Source organism: Psittacula echo (assembly GCF_963264785.1).
Source record: "Psittacula echo genome assembly, chromosome: 4".
Lineage (NCBI taxonomy): Eukaryota > Metazoa > Chordata > Aves > Psittaciformes > Psittacidae > Psittacula > Psittacula echo.
The window spans coordinates 39,809,417-39,836,604 of NC_137738.1; the positions used below are offsets into that span (position 1 = coordinate 39,809,417).

Consider the following 27,188-nt stretch of genomic DNA (forward strand, 5'->3'; position numbering starts at 1 on the left):
ATCCATGAAGAAGCTGTAAATAATCCAAAATAATATTACTAAAATGATAAGATTCCTACAGAACCTTTCACATTCCACAGCTTTAACAGCTTTCCAATTCTCATGAACCGACATAAAAAGTTATGTTTCCCTAAATATATAAAAAACTCAGCTTAAAAAATCTCAGGTGACATAAAAAGAATTTCAAAGAACCCGAAAGTCTGACCTTAGAAATAATATTTGAAAAATATCTTTACCAAGAAAAAAAGTTATAATAAAAATCAAGGGTTTACCTTTTCTTTGCTTTGTATGCACATATGTGTATAATGGAGATCAGTTTACATCAAGTATCTTGCCATAGTGATTACTTTCCTGCTTTCCAAAATCAAACAGGCACCAGGGAAGAAATGTCAAGTTTACATACAAGTTACCCATCCTGGAGCATCAATAATGAGCGAGAGCTGTCAGAATCTGAGGTACCTTACATTTCTTGTGCAGTACCAGGACTGCCTCTCCCCCACACGCTGCTAACAGACTAATGAGTATCATTAAGAATGAACCTGGCATTTCCCAATAGTTCCAGGGGATCAGTACTTCGAAGGGGCACTTCGGTTGTTTCATGCAAAAAGTTGTCTGTTCACATAGATAGCCTCTGCATCAGTACCATATACTAGGCATGGTCCTAAAATATCTAAACTGTTCACAGACAAGGTCTGATTTGGAACTAAGTTGGTGATTTCCATGCGGTCTTTGGTAGGATCGTTGCTTAGCCAGGCACTTACTACAGACTGGTTAATGGTATTGTGGGAAAAATAGGCAGTACTTCTTCCTCCTGAAAGAGGAAAGACAGGGAAGTAAGTTCCAATTGAGCTTATACATTCTCAGAATTTGGAGAAACATAGTAGGTATGCGACAGACATAATGGGAATATTTTGCATTTAAGCCAGTTTTCAGAATATTTAACAGATGTTGTTGTCTCTTTGGTAAATGAAGAAAAAACAGCTTAATAAAACCATGAAGTACTTGAAGTGATAACAGAAACCTACTTCCAGCTCTGTCCTCAGTTAAGACAAATAGGTCAGAACAGCTATGAACTCATCTCGCTGAACAAACAGTGGAAGTATCCAAGAGTTTTTCTAGCCAGAGACCAAAGCAAGAACAGACTCAGGACCAAAAGTCTATTTCTACAGTGTTTTGTTGTATCTGGGGCATCAGCTTCGCTTTAGTAACACTCCCTACCATCTCTTCTCCCTTCTTATTCTGCAGCAAGTGATACACCTGGATTTGACTGAATTTTTTCCACATAATATTTTACGTTCAAACTGAGGTCTCCCAGTTTGAGAACTATCATTCAGCGTAAAATCAGCAAGTGGCTGAAGTAGTGCTAAAAGGGGTTTATACTTAATATACCTGAAAATATGCAGAATGCATCTTGAGTCAGTTATCCTACTGTTTCCCTACATAGAACAGAGTTTTGAATAGCAACTTTGAGGCCAAAGGCAGTAGATGACATCTGAAGGTTTCCCTGCTGTTTACAGTCTGAAGTGGCAAGCAATTAAGCAGTCTTGTGACTAGAATGTGAAAGTGTTTCTATTAAGTCTATCAGATCTTTAATTAAAATCCTGCCACTATACAAAGGGATCCAGTTTCATTCTTTGAAAATCCCAATTATGACCTTGAATAGTAAACTAATAATTCCACTATCCTATTAACATATCAATTATTTTGGTATTATAACATTGGTGTACCTCCCTCAGCCTCAGACAGTAATGTGTCATTTAGGCTGTATTCATGTCTTTTCTATATACAGAAGATTTTTAAGTGAACATGATCCATCTTTGCAATACCAGACATACCCCTTCACACACTGGACAGATTATAGCATGTTAAAAAAACCACCACAAACATACAAAAAAACCCCAAAGCAGACCACAAAAACCTCACACAACTGCAAGTCTTACTAGTAGCTTTCCTGAAGTGCCTATCAGGGCTTTCTTTGTATGGAAAGAAACCAGCTTTTAATTTTCAGTATAAGGATTGTGTTATCAATTGGGTCATGTGAGAACATCAACCTTATGTGGCCAACTAACAAGCTGAGTGTAGATTGACTTCAAACATCCTTACCTTGATGAAGAAAAGATGGTTTTTCAGATATGTCTGTGGAAGTATCCCAGTGCCAAAGAGATCCATCTTCAGAGCACGTAAATAAGTGGTCAGGGTTGGAGGGATGGAAGTGAACTTCCCACACTGGAAGTATCAAACCAAAATCAAACAAAATCAATTCAGAACAAGTATGAAGTGCTTCACTCGGTGCACTTTTGCTAGTATGACATGGACATGCACCAGGCCCCCACCACAGCCTTCCATTCTTAAATGTGTGGGTATAACACCGAAAATCCCATCCATAGTTATTTACAGCAGTTGTCCCTCCTTCCCCTGGGAGATAAAAAAACCCCAATCAACCAACCAAAAGAGACTATTTGCTGCATTTTCAGTACTGTGAAAATTGTTAAAGGTTAAAATCTTATCTGAATTCAGGCATTCTGAATAATTTCTCATGCAGACTTCCCTACTGCTAAGTTTAAATCTGTACACAGCACTGCATTCCTTCCCAGCACACACATTATTATTTTGTTTCTAAATACCACAACTATGGAAAAGATATTTAAGTCAGTAAAACTTAATACCAAGAAATACTTTTACTCCTTAAATAGAGTTGTGGCATCAAGTAAAGAAATTTTTAGCACAAAATGAATTGCTATCTTCTTCATATAACATTACCAGGACAGTGAGCTGTTTCAGCACTGTAGAGACACCAGATGGGGTTTTACCATCTTCAGTTCCCTCTCCTTCCTTGCGTTTTCAAGTTTGTTAGTAACTGCATTCTTGCTTTACTATCTATGCCTGCATACCACAGCATCAATTTCTGTAACTACTTACATACCTACCCTTCTAGAAACACAGCTATTCTGATCAAATGCATCTAATGACTTTAAAGAGCTGCTTATTATGTCTAGTTTTAATTTAGATAAGAACAGTCGCATACACAGAGAAAGAACAAACTGAAGGCAACTAGATGAAAACCCATTAAGTAGCAACAATGTGATTGTTTTCTGTTGTAGCTACACTACCTGATTTTTTACAGAAATTAGAAACTTTTCTAAAGTGCCACCTTCTCCTCCCTCCATTTCAGATACTTACTTTCTGCTTCATGAGCATTTAGCAGTGATACTGGCATGGTACCGTGCCTGATGTCCCATATACTCAGCATCCCATCTTGGCCCCCTGTGGCCACAATATGCTGCTGGTTGGGATGCCTGTCCACACAGTGCAGTGGAACTCTGTCTCCTGTCCTGTAAAGGAGAAGAAAGACAAAACCAAATCAACCCAAACACGAATTCTTTATTCAGCTTCTATGTTCTCCTTCCTAATCCCTCGGAGTGTTTACAAAGAAGGTAACGGTTGACTGCAGCTTCAATTCCTGTAGCATCTGGGCACTACAGGCTGAAGCCGCATGACATCTACTGGAAACTAGAGGTATGGCAATAACATGAAGTTGGACGAGAACAGGTTCTGTGCCCCATGGTATACGAGCAGCTACACGGCATCTGACAAGTATATGGAAGTGGGAAAACTTTGCATACAGATAATAAGTATAACTACAATAATAATAAGATCATTGTGAAATTCATGTTATGCTTGCAGTTTCACAACATATACCAAGAGTTACTACGGGCACTAAAAAAACCCTGAGGTACTTAAACCACTGCCTATTAACAGCAATGGCAATTATTCCACAGACAACAGGATTTGAATCTAGATCAGTTTGTTTTCTCACAATACCTTATAAGGCAAAGTTATCATTCAGATACATTTCAAATGCCAGAAACTTTACATTAGGCCTGCAGAGAAAAACAGAAGCAAAGTGTATTTAATTAGGGAAAGAGTTTTGGCTTGGGTTTGGTGTTGGGTTGGGGTTTTTTCCCCATAAAAAAAAGCAAGTGTACAGGTGCAATAATCCTTTAAGAGTTAAATCATAAAACAGACCACCTAAATACGGTGCTCCGCCACAACAGTAATTCAGATATTAAGCAGAGTCTGCTTATGATTATTTAAATACCAAAGAAGCTAAAAACCTTGTTTTAAAAAATATCAATCATTTATCAGCCCATTGTCAAGAAGGTATCAGGAAAGATGCACATCACATAGTATAAAGTAGCACAAGCTTCTCAGTAAATATGTAAAAAAAAAAAATAAATGAAGGTCTTACAAAGAAAATATTTGAGATGGCTCATTTCTTTGCTGTCTGAGGTCCCATATTTTTAACTGTCCAATTGAATTTACTGTCAAGATCTCAGTTGTGCGGAGGAAAGTCACAGCATGGAGTGTACTGCTGTCTGCATTGTCTGCAAGAGATGAGGAAAGTATCCAGGTAAACCTATGGAATGCTAGTCTCCTTTAATTACGACCAAATAACTCTTTAGAAAACAGAACACAGCTTCTTAAACATGGATACAACCTCTCTACATTTTCAGGGACAGAGACAGACTAGTGTCATGTGAATTTTAAGTCTTAAAGGGTAAAGGGTACCCTGTGAAAACAGAGCCCTTGCTTGCCATATCAGATACTACTGAGACAAATCTGTAAGAAGCTATGTTTAATTAGCTCCAGTGGTTACAGAACTACTTTTTAAATCAGTAAGATTTCTTTCTATAGTTCCTAAAAGATAAGTCAATTTACATGGTTTTCATAAGAGTTTTCTTTATATGCTCTGCATCTACTGACAGGAGGCAAGCTATGGAGCTTTTCAGAATGCAGTTCTTTTGAATACAAGAAACAAGAACTCAGGCTAAGAACATTAAGCAGTTGCATATAGAAACTTTTGTATTCACTAGCTTTCTTTAGACCTTTTCCAAGAACTGTCAATGTGATATCCATCCCTGTCCCTAAAGCCAAACCAGAATTATGCTGTGCCTGTTAGCTTTTTTTTTCAGGTCCTTTAGTCCAGTGCTTCTTTTGGACACAGTAATTTACAACGTCAAACACTTTACAGCCTGAGGTGAAACATTAGAGGCTTTAGGAGAGAATTTTTCTTTAGGAGAGACTCCTTTTCCTTGTATTTTCATTCTGTTATTTTATATGAACTTTTCATCTTGATTATGATGGGTAACACTGTTAAGTCTACTTTCACCTCAACTATTTTAAAATTCTTTGTGTAAGCCCATACTGAAATCATAGGTGAATTTCTGGCTTCAAAAGATGGAAACCTTTTCCCATATTGAGACAGATAAGTCACACCGATGCCTGGTTACAGATATTTTAACTGAGTTTTCTTTTCTGCCTGTTATTTAAATAAAAGCCAAGGGGAAGAAAACCACCAGAACACCTTTAGAAGAAATGTTAGATTACTGAACACTGACATTATAAAGGTTTTAGAATTCTGTAACAGAATAAAAAAAAAAAATAGTGATTTAGCAGTGGTGCATCTTTATGGCTCCAAAAGATTTTTACATCATCTCTAACTTGTAAGATTTTTTCCTGCCACGACTGACTGTAAACACATCAATTTTGTATTATACTATTAAATCCATTAAATAACAAAAATAGCAAGTTACTCCTTTACAAATATTTCATGAGGTACAAGAGTTCTATCTTCATGGTAAAACATGTTGAGGGTTCAGCTCAGGGCCTGGGAAATATCAAGATGTCACTGAATTGGAAACCAGCACAAAGGATTGCTTACTCTATACAGCTCCATCCTGAAGAACCTGAAAGCATCTTCCAAGATGTTCTCTCTTCCCTCTCCAAGTCTTACTGCCAGTCTGTAGTCAACAACTTTGTGCTAGGTTCTTCCACATAATTCCTGGTAAGCTTCACTTATCAGGTCCTATTTTAATTCCTATTTTAACATTTCCGCTCCCATTTCCAAAAGGACATTTCTCAATTAATTCACACATGATTTCTTAAATGCCAGCAAATCTCAATGCAGGGTCTTACTGCAGCTAACGCTGACTGATGCTGCCACTACAAAGCAAGCATTTTTATACAGTACTATCAAGTGAGTGCTATGGAAATTAACAACTTGCATCCTGCCCATTATCAAATCTGTATCTAAGTATCTCAGCAATTGCCCAGAGAAAAATACACATTTTTTGTGCAGACATCTGCTTCCTGTGAGTCAGCAAAACATTCTACTCTCAAACTTGTACCAGAACACCGTGTTAGTATCTGTATGTAACAAAAATTTTACAAATAAAGTAATCCTTTTATGCTAGTTCATGTTGTCGCCCCTCAGAGGGAAGTTACTGTGTTTTGTGTGCATGTGCTAATAAAATCTGCCTCATGCCCTACTTTTTTTTTTTTAAAGCATAGAGAGGCTTCTCAAGGAGCTTCAGTAAGGACTGTATGCAGTTAATAGGATTAATCTTGTGTGTGTATATACGGCCATGCATACACCAGTATTCCCTCTAGAAATCCTAGAGAGCCTCCTCTCTTAATTGGCTTATCACTGTGTGAATTCCTTCACTCGCTGGAGGAAAAGGTATTGAGGAGAAACACAGGTGCTGTGTATCAGACTGAAGCTTCAGGGAGAAGGTCCTGGTTTAATAATGCCACTATCAAACATGGTGTTACTGGCCTTTAAATTACTTCTGCTTTTAAGTTTCATTTCCAACAGATGCTACAGACTTGTATCCTATTTCCATGAGACTAGCATGACAGAAGAGTTGGGAATAACCATGTCTTGACACCTTTCAGAAACATCTCACTCCATCATTTAATCTACTACTCTAGGAAATACGAAGCTTTTTCACTGTGGGAGAAACAATCACTGTAAGCCATGATATCTGGCAGAAAAACAGGGCACAAATGGGGGTGTCTGGTCCTTGGTGTTCCCTTTAGGCACAGCGAAACAGACATTTATATATATGGACATCACGAGGGTTAATCTTAGTACAAACAATGAATTGAAATAACCACTTCACTGACCTCCAGTTATGAAGAACTTGGAACAAAAAGCATCTTGAAATCTAACCAGGTTTCATGTATACTGTCATAGCATTTAACAATTCCAGATGAAACAGAAGCCTACAGAGAATATCAGGCTTGAAACTTCTCCATCAGTTAAAACATTTACTTGTAAATACCTGAATTAATATAGAAATACATCTGCAATATGTTTTGAGTATCTGAAGGCTGGAGGAATACAGGAATAATCTGCAGCAAACATGTTCAGCTTGAATATTTAGTGCAATTCACAACTGACTTTTTTTTTTCATTATCATTTGAGAAGCTAAAACCCAAACAAATCACTAATTTGAACAGTTACTTGACATACCTATAGTTCTTACTGCATCTTTTTGGTCAGCTCTGAAGAGATTTATTCTACCATCTTCTCCAACAGTGACAATTTCTGGTTTGTTGCAGATGACTCCGGTACATGCTGCTCCACCACAAGATGTATCTTGATCCACATGATAATGGGCTTTCTCCCACCGTTGGCTGGCTGATAAAGTCTAAGTAGTAACCAGACATGAAGTTCTGCTGTTAAGTAACAATCCTGATAGACCAAAGCTTCCAGAATACTCAGGAAACCAGAAACAAGCCCCAGGAAAGGCACACTACCTCACAGGAATGAGACTCTTCTATGAGTAAGAATCAGAGATCTAAGTTGTCCTCAACTCTTGAGCATACAAATTTTCAATGAATTATTGAATGATTATTTCTTCTCTGACCCCCTTTTTCACATAAGCTAGAAATTAGAAAGAACATGATTTATGAACTCTGAAATGTGTTTCACTAGATTTATCCCCTCAATCCTTCCTCAGGACAAGGGAAAAGAACCAAGGCCTTTAAAAAAATACAAGGTCAGAGTTAGACTGCAAGGAATTCAGTTTATTTTAGGTAGTACATCTTTATTGTGTCATTATGAATTTATAAAGTCATTACGCATTTATTTGCAGTAATTTACAATCAAAGCAAAAGATTCTGGAGTTTACCTATCTTTCCTAACATGACATGAGAGAAATTCAACATGAATCATTAAGTTCATGAGCACAGAAACTAATAAGGCAGGTACAAGTCTATTAACACCCACTCCCCCAAAGCACTTTACACTCCTGAAGTATGTTTTCAGTGAATGGACTATTTGGTTACAGATACATACAAGCAGCCACCCCAGTCTAGCTGGCTCTGGAATCTACTTATTATATTACTTATGTAATACGTGTGCAAAATGCTTTCCCTTTCCTTGTATGTATAAAGCCAAAGTTTCTTCTAACAGACTTTAAATAAAATACTTATTTTGGTATGCAGATGTTTCTTGCTGTAATACTTTTGAGAAATCTTATGTTAAGATCAAAGCAAACTGCATTACTCAGAATAGCAGCTTAAAGCCGGTGCAAGTAACTTACCTGGTTATTTTGATGATGACGGAATACAGTTACAGTTCCTGTTGATGAAGCAACCACAATTCTCTCTTGATCCAAAAACTAAAGAGAGATAATAAACATGCTATTAGTTGACATCAGTACCACGATGATAATTTTGATTTCAAGGTTACCTGAATTACTTATACAATATAGAAAAACCAGACCCACAAACTAATACTAGTTGGTTTTGCCTTAGTCTGTAAGTTTTAATATTTTTTTTTTTTGTCAATCTCAGCATTTTGACAACTTGCTATCACTTTATTTTTCCTACGTGACAAGCCCTTAAAAAAGACAGATCTTTTCAACACAGCTGTTTTACCTGCATGTCCATAACATCACCGTTGTGCCGGATGTCACACAGCAGCTGAGGTTCTCCTTGGTACTCCCCGTTGAGGCCCGCATTTCCAAGGTCTCCAACAGACCAAAAGGAGATCCTGTTATCCTGTATGGAAACAACACCACCGCTTTTACCCGAACGTATTTGCTCCTCCACACGAAGCGGCGGGGGCTGAGGCGGTCCCACGCCCCGGCGGGAAGGCCGCGCCGCGCCTACTGGCTCGCTACCTCATTGTCCCAGGAGCCAGTGGCGAAGATGTCCGGGGGCTGGAGGGCGGTGGCAGGCAGGGGCCGCCAGCGCGCCTTGCTGATCTTCTGCGACACGAACTTGGCGCACACGTCCTCCATGGCCGACCCCGCCGCACGCCGACTCCCGCCCGCTCCGCCGCACCACTGCTGATTGGCTGCGGGGCGACGGCGAGCGCGGAGGGACATGCTTGGGGCACGGCCGGGAGCGCGAGCGGGACGGCTGGGGTTGGGGCTGACCATGGTGGGGAAGCGGGCTGGGGCGTACCAGGCACCGCCGGATGTAGCAGCCGCCCGGCGCCAGCAGCCGGCCTTTACCGAGTTGGACAAGCGGGGGTAACAGCGCGACGCCCCGCAGGGGTTGGAGAGTGAGGGGGGCCCTGCCCTCATCGCTCGGGCCTCGCCAACACGGGCAGCAAGCTGCCAAGCCGGCGGGTATGTGCAGAATCGGTTTCGGGAGAGGAAGAAATAAAGGCGTGAGTGTGCCGATGCTCTTCCCTGACTGCTCAGCTGGGCCGTCTGCCCCTACAATGATAGTTATGCACATGAATGGTCTCTGCGAGGCCACCACCTTTTATTTACTTATATTTATCAGTGGCTTTTACAGCAACTAATGGTCTCTGGTACAGATTTGCTTTTATATATCTACAAGTGATAACTCCACTCAATCCATCAGATTCCTACCTGTACAGAAATCACAGAATAGTTAGGGTTGGACAGGACCTTAAGATCACAGAATCACAGAAGATTAGGAATTGGAAGGGACCTCAAAAGATCATCTAGTCCATTCCCCCTGCCGGAGCAGGAACACCTAGATAAGGTTACACAGGAATGTGTCCAGGCGGGTTTTGAATGTCTCCAGAGAAGGAGACTCCACAACCTCCCTGGGCAGCCTGTTCCAGTGTTCTGTCACCCTCACTGAGAAGAAGTTTCTTCTCAAGTGTAAGTGGAACCTCTTGTGTTCCAGTTTGTACCCATTACCCCTTGTCCTATCGCTATTTGCCACTGAGAAGAGCCTGGCTCCATCCTCGTGACACTCCCCCTTTATATATTTATATACACTAATAAGGTCACCCCTCAGTCTCCTCTTCTCCAAACTATAGAGACCCAGCTCCCTCAGCCTTTCCTCATAAGGGAGATGCTCCACTCCCTTAATCATCTTAGTTGCCCTGCACTGGACTCTTTCCAGCAGGTTCCTGTCCTTCTTGAACTGAGGGGCCCAGAACTGGACACAATATTCCAGATGCGGTCTCACCAGGGCAGAGTAGAGGGGAAGGAGGACCTCTCTCGACCTACTAACCACCCCCCTTCTAATACACCCCAGGATGCCATTGGCCTTCTTGGCCACAAGGGCACAGTGTTGGCTCATGGTCATCCTGCCGTCCAGTAGGACCCCCAGGTCCCTCTCCCCTACACTACTCTCTAACAGGTCGTTCCCCAACCTATACTGGAACCTGGGGTTGTTCCTGCCCAGATGCAGGACTCTACACTTTCCCTTGTTATATTTCATCAAGTTTCTCCCTGCCCAACTCTCCAGCCTGTCCAGGTCCCGCTGGATGGCAGCACAGCCTTCTGGCGTGTCAGCCACTCCTCCCAGCTTAGTGTCATCAGCAAACTTGCTGACAGTACACTCAATTCCCTCATCTAAATCATTGATGAATATATTAAATAATACTGGTCCCAGCACTGACCCTTGAGGCACTCCACTAGATACAGGCCTCCAACTGGACTCCGCCCCATAGACCACAACTCTCTGGCTTCTGTCCTTCAGCCAGTTTGCAGTCCACCTCACCATCCGACCGTCCAGTCCACACTTCCTCAGTTTAGCTGTGAGGATGTTGTGGGAGACTGTGTCAAACACTTTACTGAAGTCAAGGTAGACCACATCCACTGCTCTGCCATAATCAGATCATCTAGTTCCAACCCCCCTGCCATGGGCAGGGACACCTTGCACTAGACCATGTTGCCCAAGACTCCTTCCAGCCTGGCCTTCAACACTGCCAGGGATGGGGCAGACACAAGTTCCTTGGGCAACCCATTCCAGTGCCTCACCACCCTCTCAGTAAAGAATTTCTTCCTTATATCCAATCTAAACTTCCCCTGTTTAAGTTTGATCCCATTACCCCTTGTCCTATCACTACAGTCCCTGATGAAAAGTCCCTCTCTGGCATCCTTGTATGCCAACAATAATTTTTTGTCCCAAATAGCACATTAAACAAGAGCTCACGTGTACTTCTTTTACTGTATTTCACTGGAGACCTAAACAACTGTGAGATAAAAACTTAAGTGGTTAACTGTGAAAAAAGCTGAAGACTGACATAGCTAGGCTGTTATTTTAGCCCAGCTACTAGTAGTGTAGTAAGGGACTTTCTCACAAGCACCTTCCCACTTTACAACCTGATTTTCTGCTGCATTTTTTCAAAGCTGCCCCTGCCAGCCCTCTGAGATTCTTCTCTTAGGGAGACTTGTCAGATTTAGCAGCAGCTGCTCAGTCAAACTTTCACCTGTGTTACTGCAGTTCACCTGCTAAAGCCATCTGTTGGAGTTTCTCTATCCAGCATTCTTGAGTGCCTCACCAAGTCTGCTGTGCCCATTTGTAATCTTTCAGATGTGATACCAAATCAGTAATATATACTTGATGCATCATTTGAACTTCAACTTTGAGGACCTTCTTAATTTTTTTGATAATTATGTACAGCAGGCTCCAACACTGAACACATTCACAAAGCTGGATGCTATCATAGTGTAACATACTGCAAGCCTTAAACCAGCTTTGTTGTATGCCACAGTAGCATAATTGTTCAAGAGTAGCCTACACCTCTGGCAGCCTGTACTAAGCTGCTAAAAGCAATCCTGCAAGTCACTGTCAACTGCAGCAGTATTTTCAGCTAATTCTCATAACACCTGGGAGAAAGGTTGTTAGGCATCCTCAGGATACAGCTACAGACTAAATAGCTTACAGTGGAAGAGAACACTTTGGGATTACCAAAGTGTTTTATTAGCCAAGTATTTTTTGTGGGTTACTTTGTGATTTCTATGTGTATTTTTTATCTTGTTCTTGGATGGCTTCTTTCTTTGCTTAGGATTGTTTGTTCAAAAGGATTTAGGGGAGTAGGTTGGACATAGAGGCTTATTCTCATTAAGAGGGAAAGAAGAATCACAGTTTTTCTTACTGGCCTTAAATTTTTGTTTTAAAAAATGTTGTCAGAATGTTATGTGATGGAGATTGGCGCTGTGATGGATTTAGGGCTGCTCTGTATACCTTTAAATATATTTTCTATGTTTGACAACTATAAAAGATGAATACTGTGTTAGCATGCTGTTTCAGTGTAATGGCAGATTTAAATAAACAAATAAAGGAGGAAAGAAACACCAGGAGAAAATATGCCTCATCAAATATGTCTGAGGTAGTCAAAAAGAACCTTAAGTCTAGACAAAGATGACTTTGGGCATTGGGTCCAAACATATTAGCTGGGACATTAAGGAGCATCTATGGATCAACCTTAAACATGGCTAAGGCTAGGAGTGTGAGTGAAAAGCAGGAAAACTGGAAGCATGCCTGTCTCTTTGCCGGAGGTTAGGGGGCCTGGAAGTGAAGGCACTTAGTACATCAGTGGTGTACTAGGGCAGGTAAAGCTAATTCGGAGCTCTATTTGCTTGTGATCTGCTTTCCTCCAATTATCATTCAACAATATTTTAAGAAAGTTATTTGCAGATGCCAGAATAATATTTGCGGCTGGTCATAACTCCTGGAGTGGTGCCCTGTTGAATCTCTTGAATAGGCGCAGTCACTGTGCAGGGTACTGCAGAGCAGATACAAGAGCAGAGTGACAGAGCCCTGAAGGCTTTCACAAGCCCTCACCTGAGGCTTCCACTCACTCCTGGCCTGAGCTGTGTTGTAGGAGGGCCTGCACCCAGCCATGCCCCTGACTCAGTGACTGGCTTGACTTGGGACCTGACTTGTCACTTAGCTTTTGCTTGATGGCAAAACCATTACCACCCGTAGCCCTGCTCTGCTTGGGATGGTGTCTTGCTGTGTGGCATTCTCATCCCTGGCTTCCAGCTCACCTTCATTCACGGAGGCATCCCACTCCTTCTCTGCCCTAATGAGGAAAGTCTGGGTGCTTCTCACATCCTTTCTGAGTGCAGGACTGGGAAAAGAGGGATGCTGAGTTCAAAAGAATGTAACCTTCTGACAGGGAAATACAAAACGAAGGTACACACCAAACTGGCTGGAGTTTACAGGAAAAGTTGAGACGAAGGGGAGTGATGAAGTTAAAACCAGAATGGAAGCAGGGAGAGGAGTGTAGGTGTAGAAGCCAATTAGTGTGGGGTTTGGGACAGAACTGCGGAAATGTTCAGCAGGAACATTTCATTTCACAAGGAAATTTCTGCTTGTGGTATGTATATGCAGAAGCAGATGGGATCAGGCAGTGATGATCAACTTTTCATATGCTTTTTAATTCAAAGAATTTGAAAAATATAATGGGTTCATGAGGTAGGAGGGAAGGGATGAAACAGAAATAGTAGCATGGAGGGGTTTTTATATAAATGTATGTAAGTACAGCTAAGGGATTGATATGTGGGTGAATTTGCAGAAAATGAGAGAGATCCAATGTGCTTACAATTAGTGGGATCTCCACATCAGAACAATCAAGTGACAGCCCACACTGGTGGCTGGCATTTCCATGCCTCTTCCCTAACAGGGTTATCCATGAACCAGCTCCCTGGAAATGGCTGTACTTATGGAAGTTGAAGGTGCCTGCAACTGACAGTGGGCATCCAGGGAGCAAGCTGTTTACACTGGTTTGGACAAGTGAGGGGAAAAGGATAACAGGAATGCTGAGTGTCAGAACAGATGGAGGGGTTCCACGTGAATGCTAATGGCCAGAAAACAGGTTGGTTGGTTTGTCTTGATTTTTTTATTTCTGCTTGTCTTTTACTCTAGTACGAAATGCCTGTGTTCCTTTTAGTTTTCTCTTAATGGATATGCTCTTAATAAGATTAAAAAGTGTGCTCATGGCCTAGGATTATAGAGCAGAAATAGCTAAGGACCCTCACATTTGTTTACTGCACACATGGGTGAATCCTGCTGCTATTGATACATGTTGGTTTCTCAGGGCTCTTTGAGACAACTTGGTTTGTCTTAAAGCTCATGGAAACCTGCCAAGCCAAATGCTGTTTCCTTCACACATGCCTGGTATCCATCCAAGACACCCCAGAAATCACTTGGGAGGGCTCACAGTTATGTTGTCATCATTCTCTGAATAGTCATGCTGAGAACATAGCCAAGAGATGGCCAACAGGTACATTCAGTCCAAAAGCACCTGGGCAGGTCTGCAAGTGCTTAGGAGATAAAGGTGGGCTCTCCCTGTGGCCTGTGACAAGCTTAACCCTATGTTGTGGTTTAAGCCAGTCAGCCACGCAGTTTCTACTCACCCCTGCTCCCGGAGGGATGGGGAGGAGAATTGAAAGAATGTAACTCCCACGGGTTGAGATAACAACAGTCCAGTAACTGAGGTATAACACAAATCACTACTGCTGCCACCAATAATAATAATGATAAGAGAGATAACAAGGGAAGAGAATACGATACCGCCTGCCGGAAAAGAGCCCGACTGAGCAGCGCGTGCCCTTCCGGGTAACTCCCAGTTACATCCCCCGGCATGACGTGCTGTGGTATGGAATACCTCTTTGGCTAGTTTGGGTCAGGCATCCTGTCCCTGCTTCCTCCCAACTTCTCCTCCTCCCTGGCAGAGCATGAGACTCACAAAGTCCTTGATCAGAGTAAACATTCTGACCAGCAACTGAAAACGTCGGTTTTATCAGTATTATTCCCAGGCCGAAAGTCAAAACCACAGTGCTGCACCAGCTGCTGAGAAGGAGAAAAACTGACTGCTGCTGCTGCTGAACCCAGGACACCCTAATTCAAGCTTGTACGGGTAAGCAGCGTCAGTTTGTATATAAATGGTTTCTCTTGTGTTTCTGGTCTCCCGAGGGGGTAAGTATCCCTGGAATGCTTTTAAACATGGGCCAGCTAGTTTCTTGCCAACAACCTCTCTATGTGAGAGCAATGCAGTTTGCTTGCATCTGACAACAGAAGATGTTTTTTGCATTTAAAACAATGAAGTATTTTTGTGTGTGTATTTTTACAATGTCTGTCTGTTCTATATACTTGCTGCCCTTCAGGAATTCCTATAACTCCATGGCTTCTTTCCTTCTCTCCCAGCCCACTGGATGCACAGGGAGACCTTTTATATTCTGGGGCAGGCTGGGAGTCCCTCACAGACTGTAAAGCATTTGCCAAGCCATGCTTAGGAGAAGTTAGATGGAGAATACTGAATAAAGCAGTGGATCTGCCTCCAGGATTAAAAGAACCATACGGGAAAGGTCTTGGAAGTCTACAGGTGCGACCATGGTGTATGTGGTGGGACTGTACTGGTGTATGCATTGGGCAACTGCCAGATTTGCCCTGGACTAACTGCTAGCCAGAAAATCAGATTCCCACCTTCACGTGAACCAGCAACAATGGGATGGAGAATATGTGTTGTGTGAAGCTGGAACAGGCCCATCCCTCCTAGGGTGGGTTCTTGCACCAAAGGCAATACCTGTGTCTCCCACAATGTTAGGCTATATGTCCTTATTATCAGGAATGCTTTTAGGAAACAATACAATATTTGAAATATCTGCTGGGTGATACCTTATTTTCTCTAATGTTGATACAATGCACTATTGATAGGGCCTACCTATTCGTAGTTATGTGTCACTATTCTCACTTTTCAAAAGCAAAGAACTGAAACCCGTGCTATCTGGTACCACGTAAATGACACACCTGCGCTGTTGCCCCTGGGTAAGAGAAGAAATACTGTACAATTGCAGTCCTGGGCATGTGGCAGCTTGTTCACAGAGACCAAAAGGGGCACAAAGGCAAAAGTCACAGCAGTGGCAGCAGTAGGCTCCCCAAAGCTGTCTGCTGTTGGAATTTGCTCTCTTAAAAACAGTAGAAACACATATAAATAACAGGTGGCAAATGAACATAGCTGGTAAAACTAGTGCTGAAGGAGGTCAGGAGTACCCAGGAATACCTCATGACCGTGGGAAGTTAATTCTGTGAGTTTCTGCATTACAATGGGATAAACCAGCAGTGCAGTTTTTCCCTTGTGACTACGACTTCATCGTGTGCCTGTGCTGGGACACAGTAAAGGCCACAGCAGAAGCATTGCTTTGGCATTTATTAAATTCTGAGTTACTGATTTTGTGACCTAGACACCTCTTAAAAGGCACTTTAATTTCTAACCTCGTCCTACCACAGCGTCGCGTCGGCAGATGCTGCTGTAGGTCACCTGGCAGCGTTTAGCTGTAGACGCAGGTGCCAACGCCCGTAACCCGCCTCCCCCCCCCATTTTCTGTGTCGTTCTCCAGGCGATACCCCACATGCTCCTGCCCCGACAGCTGACCAATGGCAGCCTACAACACGTAGGCCTGGCCCGCGCGGGCTGGTCGCGACCAATCGGCGCGCCCCATGCACAGCACCGCTCCGCGGGACGGCGATAATTGGCTCTGTCGCAAGGGCGGAGGGGCGCGAGCTGGATCGGTACCTCCGTTTCATCGCTCCCCTTCTTCGGGACGCGGCATGTGCCAGCTCGCTTTATGGGAGCGGCCAGAGCCGGGGAAGAGGGGCCACGGCGGTGTGGGAGAACTGACGTGCCTTTCGTTAGCTCATTCATTAACAGAGCTCCAGGGTTCGCAGACCCGTCCCGCCCCGTGGCCGTGCTGCTTCTGAGGCAGGCACAGAACCCACGGCCCCTGCAACCAGACCCGACTCCTACCACCGCGACAGACGCCGCAGATGGCAGTTGTGGGGGCGGGAGGGCCCGGGACCCGGGCCGCAGGGCGCTACCGGCACCAGAGATTAGGCGGCCCGTGCGCCCCGCCTTCCCGCGCGAGTAGCCACGACGTGCTGAGGCAGCAAGAGCGCTCGTGCGTTACCGGGTGCTCCCGGTGGTACCGCGGGGGGGGAAGGGGGTAGGTCAGGCCGGTTCCCCAGCGCCTGCTGGCAGCCCCCAGGCACCGTCGCGGCTGGAGGGGTCCGGCGCGAGGGGATCTCCCCACGCGCGCCCTCGGGGGCAGTGGGTGCGCATGCGCGGGGGCCGGCACGGGCTGGCACGGCAACGGCGGCGGCGGCGGCCGGAGAATGTCGGGCGCGCGGGGCGGTGGGCGCGTTGCCCCTCCCCTCAGCGGGCGCGCGGCGGCGGCGGGAGGGGGAGGAGGCGGCGGCGGCGGCGAGGAGGCGGTGCCTGTGTCGGCGCTGGAGGTTGTGTCCTTCCTGGGGAAGCTGCTGTGCGCAGTCGCGGCGCTGAAGGCGGCTCTGTACCTGCTCCGCAGAGCGTGTCTAGCGATGGCCTGGAAGTCGGGAGGCGCCAGCCACTCCGAGCTCATCCACAATCTCCGCAGTGAGTCCCGGGCTGGCGGCCCCGCTGCTCGCCTCAGCCGTGGGGTGACCGTTACCGGCCGCTCGGCCGCACGCACTTGGCGTTCCCGCGGCGCCCGCCCAGCCGCCAACTGTCAAGGAGCAGCGCCGGCGGGGGGAGGAGGCGAAGGCGGCGCCCGGGCGGGGGGTGTGTGTCTGGGTGTCCGCAGCTTGGCGGAGGGCGGTGGCCGCTGGTGCAGGGCGGGCCCGAGCTGTTGTTGCGGGAGGAGATGCGGCGGGAGGGGTGGTGTCGATGGCGGTCCCGAAGGGGAAGCGCTACGCGGCGGCTGTGGCTGCTGTCAGCCCGCCACCTCCTCCCCCACGCCGCGGCCCCGTTCCTGCCGCCTCGTCCCCGTCTGGCCGTAACGCTCTTGTGCAAGCTCAGGCGGGGCCGCGGCGGCAGCTCCGGAGGGCCCGTGATCCTCCGCACGCAGCGGGCTCGGCGTTCTTCTGGCTTCGCTCTGGGCGCCTGTGCCGGCTCAGCACGGCCGCCGGGTGGCGGGGACGGTGCCCCCGGGCCCCCCTCCTGGCGGGCAGGGGAGCGGTGGTGCTGGCAGGCGCGCATACACCATCCGTCGGTCTTTCTGGCCCCCGCTAAACGCAGTGCGAGTTGTTCGGGGCTGGGAAGCGCGCCGGAGAGGCCAGGATTGTTTTTTGTTGGGTGGAAGGGGTGTGTGGCGGCAGCAGCAGTAGTCCACTTGGTTGCAAGTTCTCGCTTTCGGCCCCAGCCGCGCGCTGTTCTTTTCGGAGATGTGGGGTAGGAGAAAGGAGCTGTAGATATTACACGCTGTTGTTGCCGCCGAACTTTCCGGTGGCTGCCCGGGACTTGGCGTTCCTTGTCCTTCCCGAAGATTTGTGCTGTCCCCGTGCTGAACGTGGAGGGTATTGGGCAGATGCTGCTCTTCAGTGCATCCTGAAGTCCGCTGGATCTCCAGCGGTGATCCAGGCTGAGAGGACAGGGTGATAACACCTTCTCTATTCAGAGCTTGTCATTTTTCGTGTTCGCCTCGAGTAATCTGTATTAGATAAACTTGTAGTGTCTTTACTCCTGGTCTTCCTTTTCCTCTTTTCAAGTCTGTGTCCTAAACATGAAAAGTTGTAGATTTTGAGCCTCTATTATACAGTTGTCTCCTAGTTTAGTAATACTGCAAGACTACTGGCAGATTCACCTGTTTGGCCTCTTCGTTATTTTGGAGACAGAGAATCATCCTCATTGCTTTCTCTATTCTGCTTCTGTGAGATAATCTTGTATTTTCCAGTATTTTCTTTTGCTGCTCTTCTGAGAACACTTCCATCCAGTGGATCAATAAATGCTGAAGTGACTTTCAGTTTAATTGTAAAAGCTAACAAATAAATAATAACTTCTCTAATTACAAGAGTTACAGTGCATTTTTTTGTTTCTTTCATTTTGCAACTGTAAGGTCTAGAAATATTGTTTCAGTGAAATTCTATTTCCTTACACAGCAGGGAAGAATTTTCTGACTTAAAAACGAATGTCAAGCTCCAAAATACGTCTAAAAAGTTGTTATTGCCAGAATTGTCAATGGCTCTGAGAACCTGAGGGCAAAACCAATTATTTGTTGAAGAAAACAATGACAGTGTTTTTCAACACATGGAAACTGTTTAGGGCTTTGTAAATAATAATAATGAAAAAGCTAAAAACCATTACCAGTACACAACAACAGGAGATTAAACTAGCGTGTTTAATATTGTGGTCTCAAAATATGCAGTGATGGTAGTTGCCTGCAAAGTTACAGTCTGTAATTTCCCCTTTTCCCCCCTCCCATTTTGCATATGTATGCCAAATATTTTGAGGGGTGTTAAAGAGAAGATTGGAAAGAAAATGGTTTGGAGGCAGAGAGCCGTTTGATCTTGCAGCAGGATTGTGTTGTTGATCTCAGTGGGGCTCTGCTGAGGCACAGGGTTTTATCAGTGCAGAGCAGTTGGAGAATTAAGATGGTAACTTAAGTAAGAGTTCTCCAGGTAAGATTATACCTTGTTGCTAAAGTTGGGAACAACTTTTGAAGAAAGTGTTATTCTTTCAGATACATTTTTAACAACCTTAAAAATCATTGGTTGCAGAAAGATTAAAATGTTCTGGAGAATTCCTTTTGAGTAGTAGAAGATCCCTCAATGTCTTCTCTTTTCCTCTAAAACCAGCTAAGTAGTGTAGCATTTCTGGCATTTTTATGCTAGAAGTAAGAATGCAAGGCAGATGAAGTTGTCCAAGTGTTTATCTCGTAACTTAGTAACTGAATGTGTAATTTAGTGTGTGATTTGCATAAGTTAAAAAGGAAAATAGCACAGGTTGTAGTGACACAGCCTGTGTTCTGCAGCAAAGCCTGGGTTGAGAGGTTCTTGCTCCTGCCCTTGCACCATGAGTCTTTTCTTCACTGTTCTTACAGAACCGCTTGTGAGGGTGGCAGTGTTGTGAGACTGGATCACTTTCTCCTTACTCCTCTTGTGAAACACTGGGGTTTATACTCCTCAATGTCTGTAACCCATTGTGCTATTGTGGTTAGAGAAGCAGTGAACGTTGTTACAGGTATAAGTGACTGGGGAGAATGGGAACTTCTTAAACTGGTTTTGCTTCCACATAAAAATGTCAGTAGAAAACTGGTAGGCATATTCTTTTCCTTGAAAATAGCACTGAAGATTTTTCTTCATTGTAAGTTGTTATTGACTGTTACCAGCGCTTCTATTTTGTGGCAATACAGTTTTCCGAGTTAGTGAAATTATATAAAGGTATGTTCATTGCTCATTTCACTGTAACACCCATTGTTTTAGAGCAGTGGTAAGTGCTTTTGTGTATTTGCTTGCAGATTTAGGCAGGTATTCTTTATAGGCCTTATACTTGCTTCCATGTCTTAAAAGAGACAAACTAACCAAGCAGGCCATTGGAATGCTGCATGTTTTTCAGTGCATACTTAGAAACAAGTGACTGAAGAATTATGTGTGATCTTTTTAAAACAATATGCCAGAAAATAAGTGTTAACTTTAAAACCATTGATCATAATTTAGATGGATGTAAATTAAGATTAACTGGTTCTTTGTTGTTGGCATATTTTTTCCCCCTTTATGTTAGACAAGTTGTCAATGTAATGTTACAAACATACCCATTCTTTCCCACAGCAACCCCAAAATTCAGTGGAACAAAGTCCAAGTCCTCAGTCATTCAGAAAAAAAAAAAAAAAAGGAGCATGTTTTTGGCTGCTTCTTTCTATCCCAACACTTTATAATCAGTCATTTTAATTTAAAGATGCTTAGTTCTTTTGCTTGATTTAAGATTTATTTTATTTTTTTTTATTGTCTCTGGATTTAATACCATAATATTTTCTTTCTGGTAGTCTGAAGCTGCCTAGTAATCCGTAGTAAAACGGAAATAAATTGCGAATCTGCCCCATATAGATGACTGCCATTGCTTGTGGCCATGTTAAAAAGATGGACTCTTGTATGTTTTTGTTTCAATATAACTCTAAGCTTTTTGTGTAATACTACAGTTTCTTTCATCCTGATATAGTATCAAAAGCTCACTAAAAGCTGTTAGTGAACTTGGAAAGCAATGCATAAAGTTTGTGTTCTTTCGAATGATCATTTGTGTGCATCTAATCAAAGTCATGTTTGTTAGTGTTACGATAACACTTTTTAAAGTAAAATATTTTCTTAACACTGTTACAAGGTGAGGTTCTTTTTATTAGTGTTTTAAATTTTGTTTTAAATTACCAAATTTTGGCAAAACCAGAGTAAACTCTTTCAGAGCTTGAGACCAGTAAACTTGGAATGACGTCTCTCCTGAACTGGTTAACTTGCGAGTTATGTTTTAAGACTTAAGAACCTGAATACTGCAACACTGGAGTTGAGCACAAAATAGTTTTAAATGCTTGTACTGTCAAAATCTGGAAGAGATGGTCAGACAAATGTAACTTTAGAAATTTTTCCTTCTTTCTGTTAGTATGACAGCTTTGTGTCATTTTGTCTGAAGAGACGGGGTCATGTTTCCTGTATCTTTTGATCTTTCTCAGCTTTTGCGTAGTAGTAGTACCTGTTTTAATGTTACCACCTCCATAAAAACAGGCTCTTCATGTGGTTTGACTGGTGGTCTTGACAGTATTGGCTTCTCTGAAAACAGATCAGCAAAGTGGGGTAAGATGCGCAGCATCTGCCATTAAAGATCTGCTAAAGCTATAAAACAAGTTTTGCCTCAAGCCTTACTGTGAAGGGAGCTCCTTATCTGTCTGTCCTATCCAGCTAAGTTTATCTTACCCTCTGCAACAGTTTTTAGTTACTGCTGATGGTTGTTGCCGCTTTGTATTGCACTCTTCAGTTTTGACACTCCATGTGATTTATGAGTGAAGTTCAGCCCTCTCAAATCAGAGGGATCAAGGTATGCTCAGAGGTGAAGTCTCTCTCATCCGCACACAGGTGTTAAAGTTTCTTGGTAAGTGCAGTGCTGTGTTCTTGCATGCTAAACCCAACCTTAAAGTCACATTCTTCTTTCATGTACTCCCAAAACTTTTTTCAGTAAGCTGCTGATACAGATTTAGACAAAATCAGCATAACTATTGTGATAAATATGAGTACGTTATGGATGGCCTTTGTGATAGTCCTGGGGGACTGTGAGCCGAGAGCTAGCATGGTTTTCTCCACCCCCGGAGAAGAAAATGGTTAATGCCAATTTTGCAACATTGGCTTATAGTATGAGGGAGCAATACAACTGTAATTAAATATGTCTAAATTGGTTATCTGCAGACTTTCAGATCCATGAAAATTAATACAGAGCTCTTACCCGTTCTACCAAAATAGGTAAGCAACAGCTGGTGATCATTATTAAATGAAGGTGATCATTATTAAATAGAGAAGAGGTACTCCTGTAAAGCAGAAGTGAAATTTTGGAGGGTACGTTTGTATTTAACTAAATCTTGAGGCTGCACACTTGTTTGTTGTGTTGAACCTAGTTGTTTGTTCCCATGTATTTTTACCTCTGCATGTTTTAGATGCTATTTTTAAATTTTTATTTTATTTTTGATTTCTGCCTTGTTGAGATTTTCATGGGATTTGATCTTTGTGTTTAATTTCTGGACCCTAAGATTAGTTCTGATGGGCCCTTACTTTCCTCAGTCATTCTGTTGTGTCTCAGAATGACACATTCTCAACTAATTTCCTACAGTTAGCTGTATGCAACGTTCTGTTTGAAAAATGTATTATTGTGAATCCAAATCATAGTGCTAACAGATGTGCAGCTGAATGTTTGAAGCAGATACTCTGAAATTATCAGCAAAGCACAAAAGGTTTGGTTTAAAAAAAAAACCCCACTTGTTTGCAAACACCTACTTCCAGTTTCTTTAGCACAAAGAACTTTGTATGTTTTGGGGCAAGTGTCATTTATTGGACTTTGGGATGCTGATCCATCACTTCTTGTTCAAAGTGCCTTTTTTGTCTTCACTATTTACAATGAAATATTCCTGTGCTCATTACATAAAATTATATTAACTGGATTGCTTTCTTTCTTGTCTTTTTCTTTTCTCTCCCCACATAAAAAGACCTTAAAGACATCAGTCAATCAGGTGCCTAAAACCAACTAATTTCATGTTGCTTAAAAATCAAGATGTGGTTTTGTTCTGGCCCACTTTCCTCTTGAAAGATGCTAGCTGTTTTATGTGGGTCAGATGGAGACATCTAAAAACTTGATTTGTCACTTGAGTAATATTAATCTACTTGATTTCGTCTTTAGTATTATAGAGCTCTGTGCTTTGCATCATGCTGTAAGACCTCTGTATGATTTAAAAATACCACTGTTGCTCAAAAGTCATCTTCGTAAGTAAAGTTCTCTGGAGTGGTTATGGAGAAAGTAATCTGGTGAGAAGCACAACTATAAGGATGCCAAAATAGTCCTACAGTAAATGGTTTTGGAATCTGCATGAGTGTTGTTTATGTAAAGCCAGCAACAGGAGGTGTTTGAGTAGCTGTTTATAGTTTGTATAGTAAGCTTGTGTGCTGGATCTTATCATGTGGCAATGAGACACCCTCCTTCTGATCTGGAAGCCAGTGTTGGTGTAAATGTTAACTGCTTGTATTTTATTGTCTAGTTGGAAACTTGTTTGATCAACAGTCAGGATACCATCCAGTGATGTAGGCAGTTCTTTGAAATATAAGCACTTCAGCAATGTGTTTGCTGCTGAAGAAAAAGGTAGGTTGTTTAGTTGTTGCGAGGCCGTGGTGGCTTTTTAGACCTTACCTCTTTTTTTCCTTGCCCTCTGACAGCCTACTGCCCAGTTTCCCAGGTTACATTCAGCCCTGGTATATTTCCACCTTCAAATCCAAGGGCTGCTCTGTGAGCTCTTTTTCCTGTTTTCATGGTGTTTTTTTGGAAAAGAAGCAGAACAGAGTGAATTTTCAAAACAAGCTCCAATTATGTCAAGTTGTCATTGCTGCAGCCTCTACACAAAGTAACTCTTGAACTCTGTAGGCCGGGCTCCACTCTTTAAGTGGTTACTTTTCAGCTTTAGCCCTTTGAAGCTTAGGAGTTGTGCTGATATAACTCTAATAAATTAGAGAGTTTATGTTTGATTTAAAGCTGTAAGCTGGTGTGTTTGTGTATTAGCCTTTGCGTACAAACACTTAATAATTTAGTGTCTGATTTGTTTGCAATGCTGATTGCTGGAGTGTTTGTGTGTTAGCCTTTGCATAGAAACACTTAATAATTTAGTATCTGATTTGTTTGCAGTACTGATTATTGGAATCTTAAAAAACCCACCAGTGTCCTCAAGGAGAATTATTGCTGGAAAGGATAATCAACCTACGTACATTTGGTTGTGAATTACTTTCCTGCAGTATGTAGCTTCCTTTTAAGATTTAGAAAAAGTTGTGCATTGACATTTTGTTAATAAATAATTTACTGCCATTTGTCTTATTTTTTCAGCACCTAGATATGGCATGAACTTAGAAAGTTGTCTTTGCAATATAAACTCCTATTATTGGGTTCTTAGGGCATATACTTGTTTTCTGGACTTCAGAATCTGATAGATATTTGTTCCAGACAGAATTAAGATCCTGGCAATTGGTCATCTTAGGACTAACTGTTGCAGGAAGGAAAGGACTTCCATTGGAGTTCAGTAACCTGCAGTTGCAGTATTTCTCTATACTCAACCATGAGACTAAGAAAAATCCTTTTAGTTATCAACACAGAAGAAATCACTACAAAGTCAATATTGACTTTACTGTTTAGGGTTTGATTTCTTTTCTTAATTCCCACCTAAAATTTGTTGCTGTCTCTCCTATATAATAAGCAAATTTGAAAAGCAGACTCAATCTATGGGGAATAATGTGATGCCCTGTAATTCCACATTCATAGCTGAGAGGGTGTGTTCTTTTATGGAGAGGGAGTGTTATTTGATAGTTGAAGTATCTGGCTGGGCCTGAGATCCAGCTTCTCCCACTGGTTCTGCAGGGGACTCTGAGCATGGGTTACTTGCTTAACTTCTTATTTATTGGAATGGAAAAGATGACACTCGTTAAAGATAGTCCAACAGTCAGTAAATCTGAATGCTGAATGAGAGCAGCTGAAATGCTCAGAATTTGTAGAATATTAGAATAATAGTGCCTACTGTTTTCAGGTTGTTTTGATTTTGGTTTGTTTTTGGTTTTGTTTTTTTTTGTTGTAATTTATCTGTCAGTGTAAGCATCACACTCAGTGAAGTTATACATGGACTGAAACAAAGTTTTGTGCTTTGCTTTGCACAGATATCCACAATCTCTGTCAGAGCTCTGATTGAACAAGTTGGGGGAAGAATGAGCAAAATATGAGTAAAGTAATAGAAGAGAGAAAACAAAGTTTTTAAGTGCTGAGAGATTAATTTACTTATATTCTAAGCAAAAGATGACAGGTGTAGATGAGAGAGGTGAGATGGCAGTCACGGAGTTTTGCAAAACGCGGAAGTGGATAATGTATAGTGTGAAAGAAGAGGTTTGGAAGAAGCCTGCAGTCACAGTGGTACAGAGAAGGTTTCCTGGAAACTAGAGGAGGTTCTCAGCTTTACAATAGGGCCCTGCAGTTGCTCTTTCAAGCTGGAAGCTTGATTTTCATATTCTCTGCATGTTTCCAGAAGACACAAAAGGAAAGAGCAGATGGCTACCTGTAGCTTCTAGAATGTATCACAGTATCACAGTATGTTAGAGATTGGAAGGGACCTCAAAAGATCATCTAGTCCAATCCCCCTGCCAGAGCAGGAACACCTAGATGATGATGTGGGTATCTACATACACAATACACAATCTCAAGGAATTGCGATTTTAGATCTTTTCTGAGTGCTTTTTAGCTGCTGCTTTTTGACCTCCTTTTCACCCACCAGAATAGTGATCTCTTTATGCCTGTTATCATCAGCTTTGCTTATGCTCCTGCCTATTTATTTTTTTTGTTTTTTAAGTACATTTATTTTGGAGCTACTATTTCTTGGTGGTACCTCATGAGAATCTAACAGTAAATTTTTTTTTTTGTTTGGTTTTGTTTCTATGCTTTGCTCACGGAACTGATACACAACTCATTCCAAGTGGTCAGGGGAAAGCTTTTGATTTCCTTACTATCTTATATTGTCAGTGCCAGTGTTAATGGATTGATTTGTTTTACTTTGGGGTATAATTTTGCTCAGTAAGTAAACTTATAAACTGCTGCAGTCAACTGCTGTCTCAGATTAAAAAGCTTGCACTGAAATGAGGAGTTTCCTCTAACTGGAACTGTAGTATACAGTATAATGCACAGGATATGTGTATGGTCTTTAAGGGGAGTGTGTGCTTTTTCACAGTATCACAGTATGATAGAGATTGGAAGGGACCTCAAAAGATCATCTAGTCCAATCCCCCTGCCGGAGCAGGAACACCTAGATGAGGTTACACAGGAATGTGTCCAGGCGGGTTTTGAATGTCTCCAGAGAAGGAGACTCCACAACCTCCCTGGGCAGCCTGTTCCAGTGTTCTATCACCCTCACTGAGAAGAAGTTTCTTCTCAAGTGTAAGTGGAACCTCTTGTGTTCCAGTTTGTAGCCATTACCCCTTGTCTTATCATTGTTTGCCACGGAGAAGAGCCTGGCTTCATCCTCGTGACACTCCCCCTTTATATATTTATATACACTAATAAGGTCACCCCTCAGTCTCCTCTTCTCCAAACTATAGAGACCCAGCTCCCTCAGCCTTTCCTCATAAGGGAGATGCTCCACTCCCTTAATCATCTTAGTCGCCCTGCGCTGGACTCTCTCCAGCAGGTCCCTGTCCTTCTTGAACTGAGGGGCCCAGAACTGGACACAATATTCCAGATGCGGTCTCACCAGGGCAGAGTAGAGGGGAAGGAGGACCTCTCTCAACCTACTGACCACCCCCCTTCTAATACACCCCAGGATGCCATTGGCCTTCTTGGCCACAAGGGCACAGTGTTGGCTCATGGTCATCCTGCCATCCACTAGGACCTCCAGGTCCCTCTCCCCTACACTGCTCTCTAACAGGTCGTTCCCCAACCTATACTGGAACCTGGGGTTGTTCCTGCCCAGATGCAGGACTCTACACTTCCCCTTGTTATATTTCATTACATTGTTCACAGCCCAACTCTCCAGCTTGTCCAGGTCTCGCTGGATGGCAGCACAGCCTTCTGGCGTGTCAGCCACTCCTCCCAGCTTAGTGTCATCAGCAAACTTGCTGATAGTACACTCAATTCCCTCATCCAGGTCATTGATGAAGATATT

General features: G+C 43.0%; 2 protein-coding genes across 3 annotated transcripts in view; one reads left to right on the top strand and one right to left on the bottom strand.

Moving 5' to 3' along the window:
• Positions 1 to 147: 147 nt before the first annotated feature.
• On the bottom strand, positions 148 to 9,092 carry NUP43 (nucleoporin 43; the record flags this gene model as incomplete). The annotated part of the gene is made up of 8 exons (XM_080615381.1): positions 148 to 811; positions 2,104 to 2,226; positions 3,181 to 3,332; positions 4,250 to 4,385; positions 7,316 to 7,493; positions 8,391 to 8,468; positions 8,728 to 8,850; positions 8,973 to 9,092. 8 exons carry the CDS (start codon positions 9,090 to 9,092, stop codon positions 597 to 599), a joined length of 1,125 nt encoding a protein of 374 aa, XP_080471507.1. The 3' UTR covers positions 148 to 596.
• An 8,092-nt stretch (positions 9,093 to 17,184) lies between these two features.
• Positions 17,185 to 27,188, top strand: part of PCMT1 (protein-L-isoaspartate (D-aspartate) O-methyltransferase) — a gene marked incomplete at its 5' end in the record, with an annotated part of 36,737 nt that continues 26,733 nt past the window's right edge. For both annotated transcript variants that reach the window (XM_080617066.1, XM_080617065.1), the window contains one exon: positions 17,185 to 17,443. In XM_080617066.1, the coding sequence (XP_080473192.1) occupies positions 17,185 to 17,443 (259 nt within the window). The remainder of the gene's footprint in view (positions 17,444 to 27,188) is intronic.